The sequence below is a fragment of the Gadus macrocephalus genome, chromosome 2 (genome assembly GCF_031168955.1).
Source record: "Gadus macrocephalus chromosome 2, ASM3116895v1".
Classification (NCBI taxonomy): domain Eukaryota; kingdom Metazoa; phylum Chordata; class Actinopteri; order Gadiformes; family Gadidae; genus Gadus; species Gadus macrocephalus.
In genome coordinates this window covers 2620709-2634118 of record NC_082383.1, presented here as the reverse complement: position 1 = coordinate 2634118, position 13410 = coordinate 2620709, and the positions used below count along the sequence as shown (strand labels likewise).

The following is a 13410-nucleotide window of genomic DNA, read 5'->3' as shown; positions in this document are numbered from 1 at the left end:
TAGTGAACTAATCGGTATAGAATACATCCAATTTAAGTTCTTCACTGAGGTTATTTCATATCAATACAATTTAAAATTGGTCAACGATTGCAAAAGGTAAAAAGACAACATAACAGTGGATGAAAAACAAGCTGTTTTAATGTTAACTGAAATCGTTACAAGTGCAGCTTTGATCATGTGTTTTTTTTAATGCTCCTTAAATTAAGTCTTTCGCTTATACTGCCATGATTTTCCACATCTAGGCCCTCAATTAAATGTCTTTGTTTACTTAAAAATTTGTTTCATATCCTCCTTCTGGCTTGTTTAAAAGAGAAAAATGACATAAGGGTATAATACAAAAAGAGTATATCTTGGGGGTGTTAATGCGTTTCGTTTTGTCTGGCACAGCTTTTTGTAACAACCATAGAACACAAAAACGAGAAAATTATAAACGGAAGGGGGGCCTTTGCAGACGTCTTGAAAGCCCCCCCATCAAATGCATGAGACTTTGTAAGGTGTTCCAATACACTGGTAAGCAATGTACACAGTAGCACCGACTTCGCCTGTGCTTGTAAGACATGTGTGTCTGCATGAAGCCATGTGTGTGTCTGCTGTCCATGCAGAAGCTGAATGGATCTGACGTGACATAGCATGGGGAAGCAAAGGGCCAAATGAGGGACTTGGGTCAGACGTTGTAATAGCCATAATCTAAGGGAGGAAACCAAGGCAAACGGAAACCATTGATACAATCAAAAACAGTGCCAGGTTAAACTCGGGTCTGCGCTCGGAGCTGTTACACACATTCCCGTCGACATGAGCTCAGAGCCAGCGGCTGTGTCCACTTTATTTCAGATTGAATCCATGCACATGACCTATTTTGGGTGAGACTAGTAAACACACAATTTCACAAACTCTAGCTACAGGTTCAACACATACAACCAGTCCAAAACAATATTTCCGAAATGTTAACTCTTCATAATATTTTATTAAAGAAACACAAAGAAAGAACGACATGAAAACCAAACTGAAAAAAAAAAAAAAACACACATCCCACTCATTCCCCCTTATGTACTCCCTCCGAAAAACAATCAAACACAAGTAAGACCACAACAGCCCTACTCTAAATAAACACTAGAAATAATTAAATAAGAGGTACACGTCTTATCCCCGGCCCCGAACCAACCACCACCCCATGGATGTCTGACAGTGTCGAGACGATTCTGCCAGCTTGTGTTTAGCATGCGTTCATCTATTTTTGGATTAATGAAGAGACTTCCGACCACACCTGCCCTCCCCCCCCCTCCATCCACACACCCCCTCGCCCCCCCACGCTCCCAATTTATGAATCCACATTCTGAATTTGTGACCCCCCCCCCCCCCCTCCCACTGCTGAAGATCCATGAGCCGGTCAAAGTGACCAAACCGCTCACCACAAGCTCCCCCTTATGTGCACACACACACACACACACACACCCACACCCCCCCCCCCCCCCCCCACCCTTTCCTCATGTGCCCCCCATGGAGGCCCCGCCCCCCGGGCCAGGCCCCTCACTGCACCGCCTGCTCATTGGCCGTGCTGCCGGAGTCCTGGGGCTTCATGACGTCGGGGAGCTCCGGAGGGCTGGAGAACGCCTCGATCCGCAGCTGCTCGAACGAGTCATCTGAGGAGGCCAAGAGGGGAGAGAGGGGTGAATACAGTGAACAGAGGGGTACACAGAGTGAACAGAGGGGTGAATACAGTGAACAGAGGGGTACACAGAGTGAACAGAGGGGTGAATACAGTGAACAGAGGGCTGAACACAGAGTGAACAGAGCGCTGAACACAGAGTGAACAGAGCGCTGAACACAGAGTGAAAAGAGCGCTGAACACAGAGTGAAAAGAGCGCTGAACACGGAGCGCTGAACACGGAGCGCTGAACACGGAGCGCTGAACACGGAGCGCTGAACACGGAGCGCTGAACACGGAGCGCTGAACACAGAGCGCTGAACACAGAGCGCTGAACACAGAGCGCTGAACACAGAGCGCTGAACACAGAGCGCTGAACGCAGAGCGCTGAACACAGAGCGCTGAACGCAGAGCGCTGAACGCAGAGCGCTGAACGCAGAGTGAACAGAGCGGTAAACAGACGGACCAACAAAGTAGGGCTAAACACAGTGAACAACGCAGAATATACATTATGGAATATTGAACCATATAACTCAATGCATATTAAAGCGAAGATGCACTAGGCACATTTTTATTCCCACACTAATGACATGGGTTGAATGTATGTCACACATAACTCAAGATCATCCAGCCAATCTCATTGTGATGCACGACGTCGTTGCTCACAGGAATAACGTGGTGAAACGATATGGCCTGTTTAAAGGGGGACTGGTACGGCACATCACTGTGTTTCTAAAGGGTCTCGCCAAGCAACGGACCCGTGGTCCAATCCAAATCCAATTCAGTTAGCAAATCATGATTTAGGGATAAGCATTGGACCAATCAATACCAAATTCAGATCTCATAAATATCTACAAAGGTATTAGAAAATTAAATTTGAAACCTGGGAATAATACAATAATGTTTAGACGCTGCAATGGTGGTCAGTTCTATATTTCAAGTTTTTGTTTTAATTTAGTTCACACACACACACACACACACACACACGTGACTGCTGGACTCTGTATGAATACCATTACTTATCACTGTTACCACCACAGGTGGCTAGGGACAAAACTACACTGGACTTTAATCACTTCCCAAAGTCTAAATCAGTTATTGCTGCTCACTATACTCGCAAACCTGTCCCGTTGAAAAACACGCTGTTACCTTGCGATAAACTGCAAAACAAACATTCAAATCCACATGTCGTGTCTTTTCGTCTGTTTGAACCGATGCACCCAGAGGGCTGCCATGTTTGGAGTTCTGCACTGAAACCACGGACGGACGTAAACAACGACGGATTCAGTGGTTAAAACTGACAATGTTCCACGAGCAGTGCATTTAAAGGTTTGTTCTGCAACGTATCCACAAAGTATAAACGTGTTTTCATGAGGACCCATGCGTGAGTATGGTTTGCTCACAAACGACTGATTACACGTTGGGAAGTGGTAAAAGTCCAGTGTAGTCGTGTCTCCAGCCTTCTGCGGGGGTGACAAGAGTATAACGACTCCACACAGCGAGCGACATGTGTTCTTACAACTTCATGTGGAGTGTCGGAAGCACGGCTAGTGGTTTACTGTAGTGTACAACCAGGCATTCGTTTGAGAGGCATATTTTTTTGGTAGAAATGGGGACCATGATTAAAGTAAAAATTCAAATTGATCAACTCGCACAGCCCTAGACATTAGCAAACGAAACGTGCACATCAGTAGCAGGTTTGTGTGGTTGATTGTCACCTTATGTTTGATAATCAAACCGTTCATGTGCTCCCTACACTGGACTCAGTTCGCCCGTCTAAAGCCCTATCGTCGTTCCTCCAGCTCACAAAATCACCGGGGAAACAAATGATGGTCATCAACTTGCCTCCAAGACGAAATGCTAATCCCACAGTGGCTGGACCCTGGGGCCGGGCGGTCTGGTTTGTGAAGCCACAGTCTCCCAGCGTTTTACTGTCGTCCAGCAACAGGTCATCCTGACGCACACAAGGGGGAGAATGCTGCTTTGTTAGACAGTAGACGGCTCAGGTCGGTGCCACACTCAACGAAGAGAGTGCTGAAAAGGTAGCAGTCAAATACATTCACGGTGATCCTGACCGTACCGATTCATATATGGGCAGGAACAACAACAAGAAGCATTCAGGGCTGACATTCATCATGTGTAATCCACACTTAAGCACGTTTGAGGGCAATAACTATAATGATATATATATATATATATATATATACAGGAAACCAGAGGATCTGTCATGTGGTTCCCCTACTGTAAATACAATAGAGTGTTTAATCAGCTGATTTCATTGACGTTGTAATCTGAACCCGATCTGGGAGGTGCCATGGGCCCAAGTTTTGGACCAGAGTTAAGGCCCTGATATATTAACAAACTGGTGTGTTGAAACTGGTGTGTTGCCAAAGGCGGGGTCGATATTTGATACCAGTATCAGCACGAAGTTTCTTTGTGCATCATCTACCCTTGGTGTCAGTTTAACAAGTAACCTATGCATCAGAAAACATGAAACATCAGAAGATAGATGTTTACAGCAGCTGGCTGTCGATGATCCCTTTTTTCTTTCATCATATTCAAAAGCAACAACTTTCAACCATTCATGACAGGATCTTGTGTTACACCAGTTACTCAGGCATACCGGACCTCACCTTATAAAGCCTCTGTTCCTCTGGCGACCTCTTAAGAATACCTTCCACGATGCGCTTCAGCTCGTATACTGTCGTGGACTCCTTCGCATCAGTGAAGATGGTCGTCTTATGACGTCGGATCATTAAAAAAACATCCTGTTGGGAGACGATGGGTAGTAATGAGACGTTATGACAGCAATAGACCGACAGCGTTCATGTGACAGGAATACACACACACACATCAGATAACAGCATTTGATTAACGCAGGGGACCAGACCGGGATAGGGTACTGGTGAAATACTTCTTTCACTTCGCTTTTCACTTTTGAGTATTTTACTTTTAATTCCCCTTCACAACAAGGGCATTCATTCCCTTTAACAGCTTTGCATGAGCCAACCGAGCAGTGTCAGGTACCGCTTATAAATCACTTTAAACTTTATAATAACCACTGCAGTGGCGTAATTTCCCGGACCTGCAGCCGGTCTATTCCCGTGTCAGATGATCTCATGCTTGGTGATGACCCGCTCACGTCAGGGGGGGGGGCTAACTAGCCGCTAACCGACAGCTAGCTGCTACACAAGTGTTGTCGGCCTGTTCAGAGACACACGCAGTTAACAACCAGCACAGTGGTTGTGTCGTGGCTGATTGTGTTGTTTTGTGTAAGATTCACATCTGAAACAGGAACTGATCCGCAGCTGAAACACAGACGACTAAGGAGAGGCTTGGTTAGCCGAATGCTAGCAGCTATGTCACCCAGAGCCAACTTCCCCAATCCTCCTCACCCCCGATCCACTCCAAGAGTTGCCATTGTTCGGATAATGACCACTTTTTATAGACATACACGTTTACCTGGAGCCCCACCATGGCCGCTGAGGCCGGTGTAATCAACAATAAAGCCGGCTATTTACAGCCCTGTCGCTCGGCTAGCGGGGAAGAGACCCAGACGGCTAGCATTAGCTCGCTAAACAAAGACCTCCACAGTCAGCGGTGGCTCGTTTCGGGTTCGGCCGGACTCGGTTCCCTCACCGCGGACACCGAGAGGACATGTTAGCGATTCGAAAAACACAAAGCGCTCCGAGTGTCATCAGACACGGGGGATATTAGCCCCCGAAAACGACGAGCTTATATGTTTTCGCCCACTCACCATTTCTCTGGGTCGGTTGCACGCCAGCTCCGCCTCCGCTGCTCTCCCAGCACGCTGCGCGACAGGACAACAACAGCTGGCCGCCGCACGCAGCTGCCGGGGCCAGGAAAGTGTGGGCAGGGGTCGACTTAGTTATGGTGTTCAGTTTTACTTCTCCTTGTAGTTGTTATCGTTAAGTTACCGACGCGCTCAGAAAGGAGTTCTAGATGCGTTTTTATGATATAAATAATTGGGAAAACAATCCCTAACTGTAAAATACACATTTTATTTCCATGCTTATTTTTTCTGTAAGGCTATGTGTTTGTTGTACATACTGTATTGGTTTAAATCTGTCCTGTTGTAGGTTGGGTACAACCAATATTGGACGTCATGACTGAAATATGGATTACTGTAATGTGCTAGGTACATTGTATTATTCTAATGGTACAGACATGGTTCGACGTACTGCAGCGTTATTGCATGGGTCTGTGGTGCTTAGAAAGAACACACATTAAATCGGTAAAACGTTATTTATTTTCAAATGTCACCAGCACACTTTCAAAGTTCAACACACACACACACACACACACACACACACACACACACACACACACACACACACACACACACACACACACACACACACACACACACACACACACACACACACACAAAGTTAAATTAACGGAACAACTCCGGTGCCCAGATCAACTGGGACAAGGTTTAACGAATACAGCTTTGACCACTAATTAACCACAAACACACTCTTCTGGATCTTGGAAGTGCACTGGAGGAGAAAGTACAGAAAAAAATGAACACATCGTTTTTCAATTATCAACATTTGAAATAAAACAGACCAAAATCATCCTCATTTAGCAAACCAACTAATCATTATAATATAAATTGTTTTAAATGGATCCAGTGCTGAAAAGCTTGCTTCGGCTGGTGGCTAGGTCTGTTCCTCATGTGTGGGTCATTTTAACCACTTTCCAAAGTCGAAACAGTACCCACTGTCTTCATGAAAACCTGAAAAAACATGAAGACCCTTACATTGAGCGGTCTGGGCGTCCTGACTGGCTCCACCTCCTTAGCGAAGAGCACTGAGAAGGGGCTTTTCCTGGTCGTGGAGTGCTCTTGGAGACACAGCCCAAAGACCTGTGCTGGGAGGAACACGTCCCAGTCTGCTGCATGGTCCTGCACCAGCTCGCCCACCATCCTGTCAGGGCACAGGAGCAGAGTGCACCATCAGGGAGATGGCCCCTGACCGATGATGATTGAGGCATTGCTCAGTTCAGGAGGTAGAGCGGGTTGCCTTGTAACCGGAAGGTTAATAGTTAGACTTTGCTTCATCCCTGGCTCCCTCGATCCCCGGCTTGGGCCGGGGATCGAGGGAGCCGGGGATGGAGCAATCAGGGAGAGGTGTCATGCTCAGGGACACCTCAACACTTAACCAGGAGGAACTGGGGATCAAACCAGCCACCTTCCAGCTGCCAGACGACCTGCTCTGCCTCCTGAGCTACCCCCCCACCCCCCCTACCCCCCCCACCTTGAAACATCTTCATCTTAATGGTCAGCCCACCTGCCCACTGCTCTCTGTGTGGCGAGATCCATGCTGCCGGTCTTCTGGTGGAATATCAACAGCGAGGACGACATCGAGAGTGGCTCTCTCAACGCCATGTTGATCTACAAATAAAAGAGAAACACCCGGTACACACATTATTAAATCATGACGTATACGAGACTCTGTCGATGGTCGTTTCCATTGGCCGGTGGCTGACCTGCTGCACTAAGGCCCGGGGAAGTCGGGTAAGCACCCCGAGCGGGTAGCCGAAGTGCCGGACGATGTCCACCATGTGCCGGACGACTTGGGCGGAGACGCAGGCCCGCATGGGGAGGGCCTCCACCCACTTTGAGTGGAGGTCGGTCAGCGTCACGATGTAGCGGTGCCCGTTACGGGTGGCGGGCATGGGGCCCAGGACCTCCAGACACAGCCACTCCCATGGGGCTTCTACCTTGAGTTTAAAATGAGGAAAAATGGCATTAGAGGAAAGTTTTAGCACTCAAAAGTAAAATCACAAATTTCTTTAAAACGAAATGCACATTTTTGGACGGAATCCAAAATGTGTTTGTACCTTTATTAAGTGTTCAGCATCTTTACAGTCCATCTATAAAACATGTAATTTGTCATCAACACAAAGAACCAAACATGACAGGATTTAAGATTTACTATTGTCGTAGGCTATAAAGTCCAATACTTACATGGGATGGGTCATCCGGGGCCCAGTGAATGCCCTGTGAAATGCAAAAACAAAATCATGTGATCAAAGAGTTACAAATAGTTTCTCGCAGCTGCCCCACCTCACCACCTGTGTGCTACCTGTGGCCGGCAGTGTGTTACCTGTGGACGGCAGTACCCCCCATGGAAGAACCGGGGAAAGGAATCTATGCTGTTGGTCTGCAGCAGCTGTGGATCCGTCACAGCCACCCAGCAGCCAGACATCCTCCTGAAAAACAAAACAACCTGGTGGCTCCTGTGAGGTTTCCATCCATAACTTACCCAACGAACGGATGTTAGTGTTCCTTTTCTTCGTCCTTCTCGTTCATGAAATCTAAACCATGGGGTACAGCGCCCCCTAGTGTCAGGCTGATCAAACAGCTATACTTATGTTACGCTACTTCAGTGAAATCAGTTTTTAACAAGTGATTGCAGATGTTTGAATGTCGCAATATATCTCTTTATGAAGAGTTTACGTGGTCTATTCATGTATGCAGCCAAAAATAAGTGGGTCTAATGCTAGCCAAAAATAAGCGGGTCTAATGCTGTACCTACTAGTTGTATCGGAGATGATAAAGTAAATATGAAGTAATTTTAGGAGAACATGACCCAACATTGGCCATTTTATAGTCACTATTCTTCTTACAAATTATAAGGTTCTTAAAATACATACATGGGAAAACACAGACCATCATTAAATATGATTTGCATTTTATTTGTACAAAATTAAAAGTTACAGAAAGGATATTTTTGAAATTGAGAATGAACGTTGAAAACGTAAAAGTACATAAATCAACACTTAGTTGGTCTTCGATTTCCATTGCACCCTCCACTCATCCCAGTCCAGCAGAGTACGATGTGTTTGCCATCCAGCCGACTCAACACCTATAGGTTTACAGCAGAAAGATTCAGCAATCAACATCAATCCTAGCAATCAAGACAAATATACCAAAAAATCCCTGTAGACATCATCATTGCAGCATGACTCACCCTTAAGAAACGCCTCAAACATCCGGTCCATTAGCGAGTGGCTGTTGCAAACCATTTCCCAAGGACCTTTTAAAGATAATAAAGTCGTTAGTGTCCCGTTGGGCAACGCCTTTGTAGCACTACTGTTCATATAGCTTGACGGACAGATTTATAATTTAACTATGCAATACAGCTACGCAATACACACTACAATCAGGGCTGTAGTGTGAGTGGCGCTGTGTGTTTGTTCATGGGATCAGACGGATCAGACGGACGGCAGACATCTGTCGGATGACACCTTCCAAACCGGACCGCACGGGAAAAACAAACTAAAGTCAGACGGAATTCCAGGACGGCAGAGCGGAACACGTGTGGAGATACGTTGCTATGGTGACGGATATTTTTCACAACGATTGGAATGAAATATGAATATTAGTGTAATAATTTAAGTAATTATTCTAGCAATGCACGTTACTAGAAAGTCGTACAATCCAAAATTATTAACATATTTTTCCTACGTCAGATCCGGTTTTGAATTCCGTTACGGAGGACGGCAAAAAAGTTAATATTTTAACTTTGGAAGGCAATGCCTACACCGTCGCCATTCGTTTTCTGTCTACTGTCACAGTCCCGCTCTCGTCATTATTTGAGGGACAGCCGCCTAGCGTCTGCATGAACTCCGCGGGAAGCAGCATCAGACTCACATGGGCTTTTTAACGTCAGAAGCTTCTTGGGAGCGTCGCTCTCCTCCGCGGGGGAGAGCTGCAGCAGGCTCCGGAGAGAAAGGGCCTGGCTCGCCGCGCGGAGCTGGTCACACACCGACACTTGTGGAGCCAAACACACAGAAACGCAGCCTGCAAGGAACCAACACACGGTCATCATAAAACACAGACCTGTTAATGGTGCAATACCTGTGGGCCAGGACGGAGAAGTCAGTTCCACAAACATTTACATTTAGGGCATTTAGTAGACGCTTTTATCCATAGCGACCTAGAATAATAGTAGTATAGTATAAGTAGTATAGTAGTAGTATAGTATTATTTTCATTAGAAAGAGCAACAACAATTTATCGGTGTCGGTACATTGAGGAGGTTCAAAGCAACAAGTGCCAAGCACTAACAATTGTACAACCAAACATACCGTTTTTCAACCCCAGGAGGTACGGCTTGCTGTTGTTCTTCAGGGCCAGCTGGAGCTCCTCCTGGCTAGAGGGGAACAGTCATAAAGTCTGAAAGGTTCTTCAATGTCTGCACAGCGTCAGGATTTCGGAGTGAAGCGGAGTACGTTACGATACCTTTGGGCGACGTCTTTCAGCCGGACCCCATACTTGATGGACGCCGTTCTCCTGAAGTCTGAAAAACCAGATCCACGTTTAAAGAGGGAACTCAGGTCTCAGGTTTTGTTTGTTTGCCTGTATCTATGTATGTATGTCAATTTTGGCACCCATTGCACTCCTCATCCTCCCTGGAAGCAGGGATCCCCCACTCCGAAGGAGGGATCCCCCACTCTGAAGGAGGGAACCCCCACTCTGAAGGAGGGATCCCCCACTCTGAAGGAGGGAACCCCCACTCTGAAGGAGGGATCCCCCACTCTGAAGGAGGGATCACCCACTCTGAAGGAGGGATCCCCCACTCTGAAGGAGGGAACCCCCACTCTGAAGGAGGGATCCCCCACTCTGAAGCAGGGATCCCCCACTCTGAAGGAGGGAACCCCCACTCTGAAGGAGGGATCCCCCACTCTGAAGGAGGGAACCCCCACTCTGAAGGAGGGATCCCCCACTCTTAAGTTCCTTTTCCAGATATCTTCCATGCTAATTAAGGGAGTTTTTTCTTGCTCTCTTGGGCTGAGGTTCAGGGGGCTGTCACAAACGTACAGCCTGTTAAGCCCTTTGAGACTGTACCTGTGATTAAGGGCTGTGCAAATAAAAAAGGAACTGAAGTGTGTCCCTCTCACCCAGGAACACGGGCTCCTGGCGGTTGGCGTCCGCCGGGCTGAGGACCCGCCCGTCCCTCAGGTACTGCTGCAGCACGATGGACAGCCGCGCCTCGTTGAAGGTCTCCATGACAACGGAGCGCACGGCCTTGTAGTTGGCGAAGAGGTGGAGCGCGGTGAAGAGGAAGAAGAGGCTGAGGGTCAGGCTGCAATGAGCGGAGACACGGAAGAGATGAAAGACGAAAGATGCATTCGATTTTGATGCTTGATCCATGAATTACATTCGATTGCCTGTTGTAAACTTTTGCGACGTAGGGGTGAGTATGGGGAAAGAGCTTCCCTAACGTTGTTCTAGAGATGTGGTGCGATACCTACGCAGGATTGTCGGTGACCAGGGGAATTAATACCAAACTGATCAGGAGTCCGGCCAGATTGACCAATGTCTCCTGTCAGGGAAACAGAAATGTTAACAGACTTCACAGACTTGGCTCGTGATCTTTTTTCTTCAGTAATATGCTCCTACTATACTTCATTATTGTTCCATACATAGTTGTACGAACAAAAAGCATTAACATGACACATATATAGATATATTTACCAACAACTATATCTATCTATTTCATGGTTTCTATTATGTGTGCAAGCCACTACAAACTTTACTTTGTTACTCCACAGTAAACATGGAGGTTCTATGATGTGGATTTGAACAAAGGCACCTGGCTGCCGTCTTTAGCAGAGATGTCGGCCATGTTGTCTCTGCGGGCCTGATGAACAGTCAGAGCAGCTCTGGTCGCCCCCCCGGCCACGCCCACGATCGACTGAGACAGACACCAAACCATGAGACATTCAGATACAGCAGTCCACAAACGTTCGATGCACATAGAGTTAGCTACAGCACTCAATCTATGTAAATATTTATATTTTGTAATATTTGAACAATTGCTTTACGGTCTTGCGCACACACACACACACACACACACACACACACACACACACACACTGAGGTGATGGCACTGGTTATGACAGTCTTGGATTCTTCTTACCTTGAATATTCCCGCAGTGCACACAATCAATGTGAAGGAGGCCGGAAAGTTTGGAGCAATGATTTCCATGAACATTGCAAAGTCGTTGAGCACGTCTGCGAAGAGCCTGGCGAAGTACCATGATAAAGAACTGAAATGGTTGCGTTGGGCTCAAGAGTAGGCTATTTTAATGAAGACATGACAACTGTTTAAAAAAATGCTATAACAGTATTATTATTAGTAGTACCTTTTGCTTTTTAACTTACCTCCATATTTTGGCCTCAGAGTCCAGCTTAGTCCTAAGGAAATTAACAAAAGGATGGATGACACAAGTCATCTCCATATTATCAACAACATGTCATATTATGACAAATAGCCTTAATAAATACCCTTTCCGCCAGGCAAACAGGATTCTTCCCAGCATCCCAGTTCCATCTACCACAGAAAACAACTGAATTAATAAGACAATCGGTCTTTAAACCCAATAAATGTGGTGGTGTTATGGGTTATCACCTCTTAGTAACCAGGTGATCGTGGCAGCGGCGACGGTGGCCTCTTGGTTCCCCACACCCACTCCTCTTAGCGAGGCTTGAGTTGCCAGGGTCCCAGACAGGGAGCTGGCAAACGCCTTTTATTGGAAGGGTCGTTCAATCAGTGACGTTAATGGGCAGTTTGCGACAGTGTCGTGAAGTCGATCACTTGTATGATTGAAAGGTGTGTGCGGTAGACTGGCGTTTACCATACCTGCACTGTATCCCAGAACTGATACTGCAGGTAGTCTGCACTGACGCTCTCCGGGTAGCCTTGAGGCAGGAACACACTCTGAAACGAGCGGGATCTATTGTGTACACGTGTAGACTGTACTTGAATCAGCCGAATATGTGTTTTACAACGACAGATTTGAGGGAAAGATGTGCATGCTGCTCACTTTAAACACGCCGATCACATAGTTCCCTCCTCCGGACGCCCCGTCGCGGCCGTCCCTCCTCCTCTCCATCGCTCCGTCCTGAGCCACATACTCCCAAGACTCTCCAGAGCCATACGTCTCAGTGGCTAGGACAACCTGTCTGTTTCCCTCCATTTATTGATCGTTTATGATCCCCTGAGGCTCACGGTCGGATATGTGAAAAGTGCATACATGTATGCATGCATATATTTAATCAGCAAAGCAACAATAGGTGATAAATTGCAGTGAGACACTTTCAAGAAGTCCAGATTCGCAGAGCTACGTGGCGTAGACAGTGGCTGCTGTCTGGTCCTGCTCAGCCGTACTTCCGTGTTTTGCCCGTCTGGCGTCTGCGTCATTAACCTAGCAGCTCCACATTGGTTACGTTTCAAGGAGGATCTACCAATAAAAGTGCGCGGAAATCAAAGATTAGACTGGACCATGTGTGTGTGTGTGTGTGTGTGTGTGTGTGTGTGTGTGTGTGTGTGTGTGTGTGTGTGTGTGTGTGTGTGTGTGTGTGTGTGTGCGTGTGCGTGTGCGTGTGTGCGCGCGCGCGCATGTGTGAGAAATTCTAATATCTGATATATATTTTGTATTCAACTTTTTATGCTTCGACCTCTTTATTGTTCACCTGATTTATTAATGTAAAGGTTTGTTTCCCATGCAATAAGCTTATTAGGGTGAGCAAGAGGTAGAGAGAGAGAGAGAGAGAGAGAGAGAGAGAGAGAGAGAGGAAAAGGTGAGGAATATAAGGAGTATGAAGATTTGGTCAACAAATGAAGAACGGACACACAATATTTTTACATCCTCTACAAAGAGTCCTCCTTATTGAAAGATATGTACATAGTTCAAAACATATAGTTCATTTTAAGTGATATCTCGTTG

General features: G+C 46.6%; 3 protein-coding genes across 4 annotated transcripts in view; 1 reads left to right on the top strand and 2 right to left on the bottom strand.

Moving 5' to 3' along the window:
- Positions 1-13410, top strand: part of LOC132471572 (myosin regulatory light chain 2, skeletal muscle) — a 261626-nt gene that overhangs the window by 217663 nt on the left and 30553 nt on the right. The gene's annotated exons all lie outside the window — the stretch shown is intronic.
- elob (elongin B) lies at positions 121-5545 on the bottom strand. 2 transcript variants are annotated; one of them, XM_060070793.1, is made up of 4 exons: positions 5403-5545; positions 4279-4413; positions 3491-3599; positions 121-1640 (listed from the first exon to the last, which is right to left on the bottom strand). In XM_060070793.1, exons 1-4 carry the CDS (start codon positions 5403-5405, stop codon positions 1528-1530), a joined length of 360 nt encoding a protein of 119 aa, XP_059926776.1. In that variant the 5' UTR covers positions 5406-5545; the 3' UTR covers positions 121-1527. The 2 variants fall into 2 exon arrangements, with proteins under 2 accessions (XP_059926776.1, XP_059926767.1); XM_060070784.1 differs by lacking the exon at positions 5403-5545 and adding an exon at positions 5108-5137.
- On the bottom strand, positions 8356-12870 carry rusf1 (RUS family member 1). The gene is made up of 14 exons (XM_060070441.1): positions 12508-12870; positions 12324-12401; positions 12093-12207; positions 11969-12014; positions 11846-11878; positions 11601-11706; positions 11274-11375; positions 10933-11003; positions 10579-10763; positions 9920-9977; positions 9766-9830; positions 9330-9479; positions 8647-8712; positions 8356-8541 (listed from the first exon to the last, which is right to left on the bottom strand). Exons 1-14 carry the CDS (start codon positions 12658-12660, stop codon positions 8456-8458), a joined length of 1314 nt encoding a protein of 437 aa, XP_059926424.1. The 5' UTR covers positions 12661-12870; the 3' UTR covers positions 8356-8455.

Excerpts from the sequence above, each read along its gene's own strand:
- elob (XM_060070784.1), bottom strand. Across the intron at positions 3,600-4,278 it reads AGGAACAGAGGCTTTATAAG|GATGACCTGTTGCTGGACGA; the intron begins GTGAGGTCCGGT and ends TGTGTGCGTCAG. Across the intron at positions 1,641-3,490 it reads ATTAGCATTTCGTCTTGGAG|ATGACTCGTTCGAGCAGCTG; the intron begins GCAAGTTGATGA and ends TGGCCTCCTCAG.
- rusf1 (XM_060070441.1), bottom strand. The coding sequence starts at position 12,660 with ATGGAGGGAAACAGACAGGTTGTCCTAGCCACTGAGACGTATGGCTCT. Across the intron at positions 9,978-10,578 it reads CCAGGAGCCCGTGTTCCTGG|ACTTCAGGAGAACGGCGTCC; the intron begins GTGAGAGGGACA and ends CTGGTTTTTCAG. Across the intron at positions 8,713-9,329 it reads TCTGACGTTAAAAAGCCCAT|GTCCTTGGGAAATGGTTTGC; the intron begins GTGAGTCTGATG and ends TATCTTTAAAAG.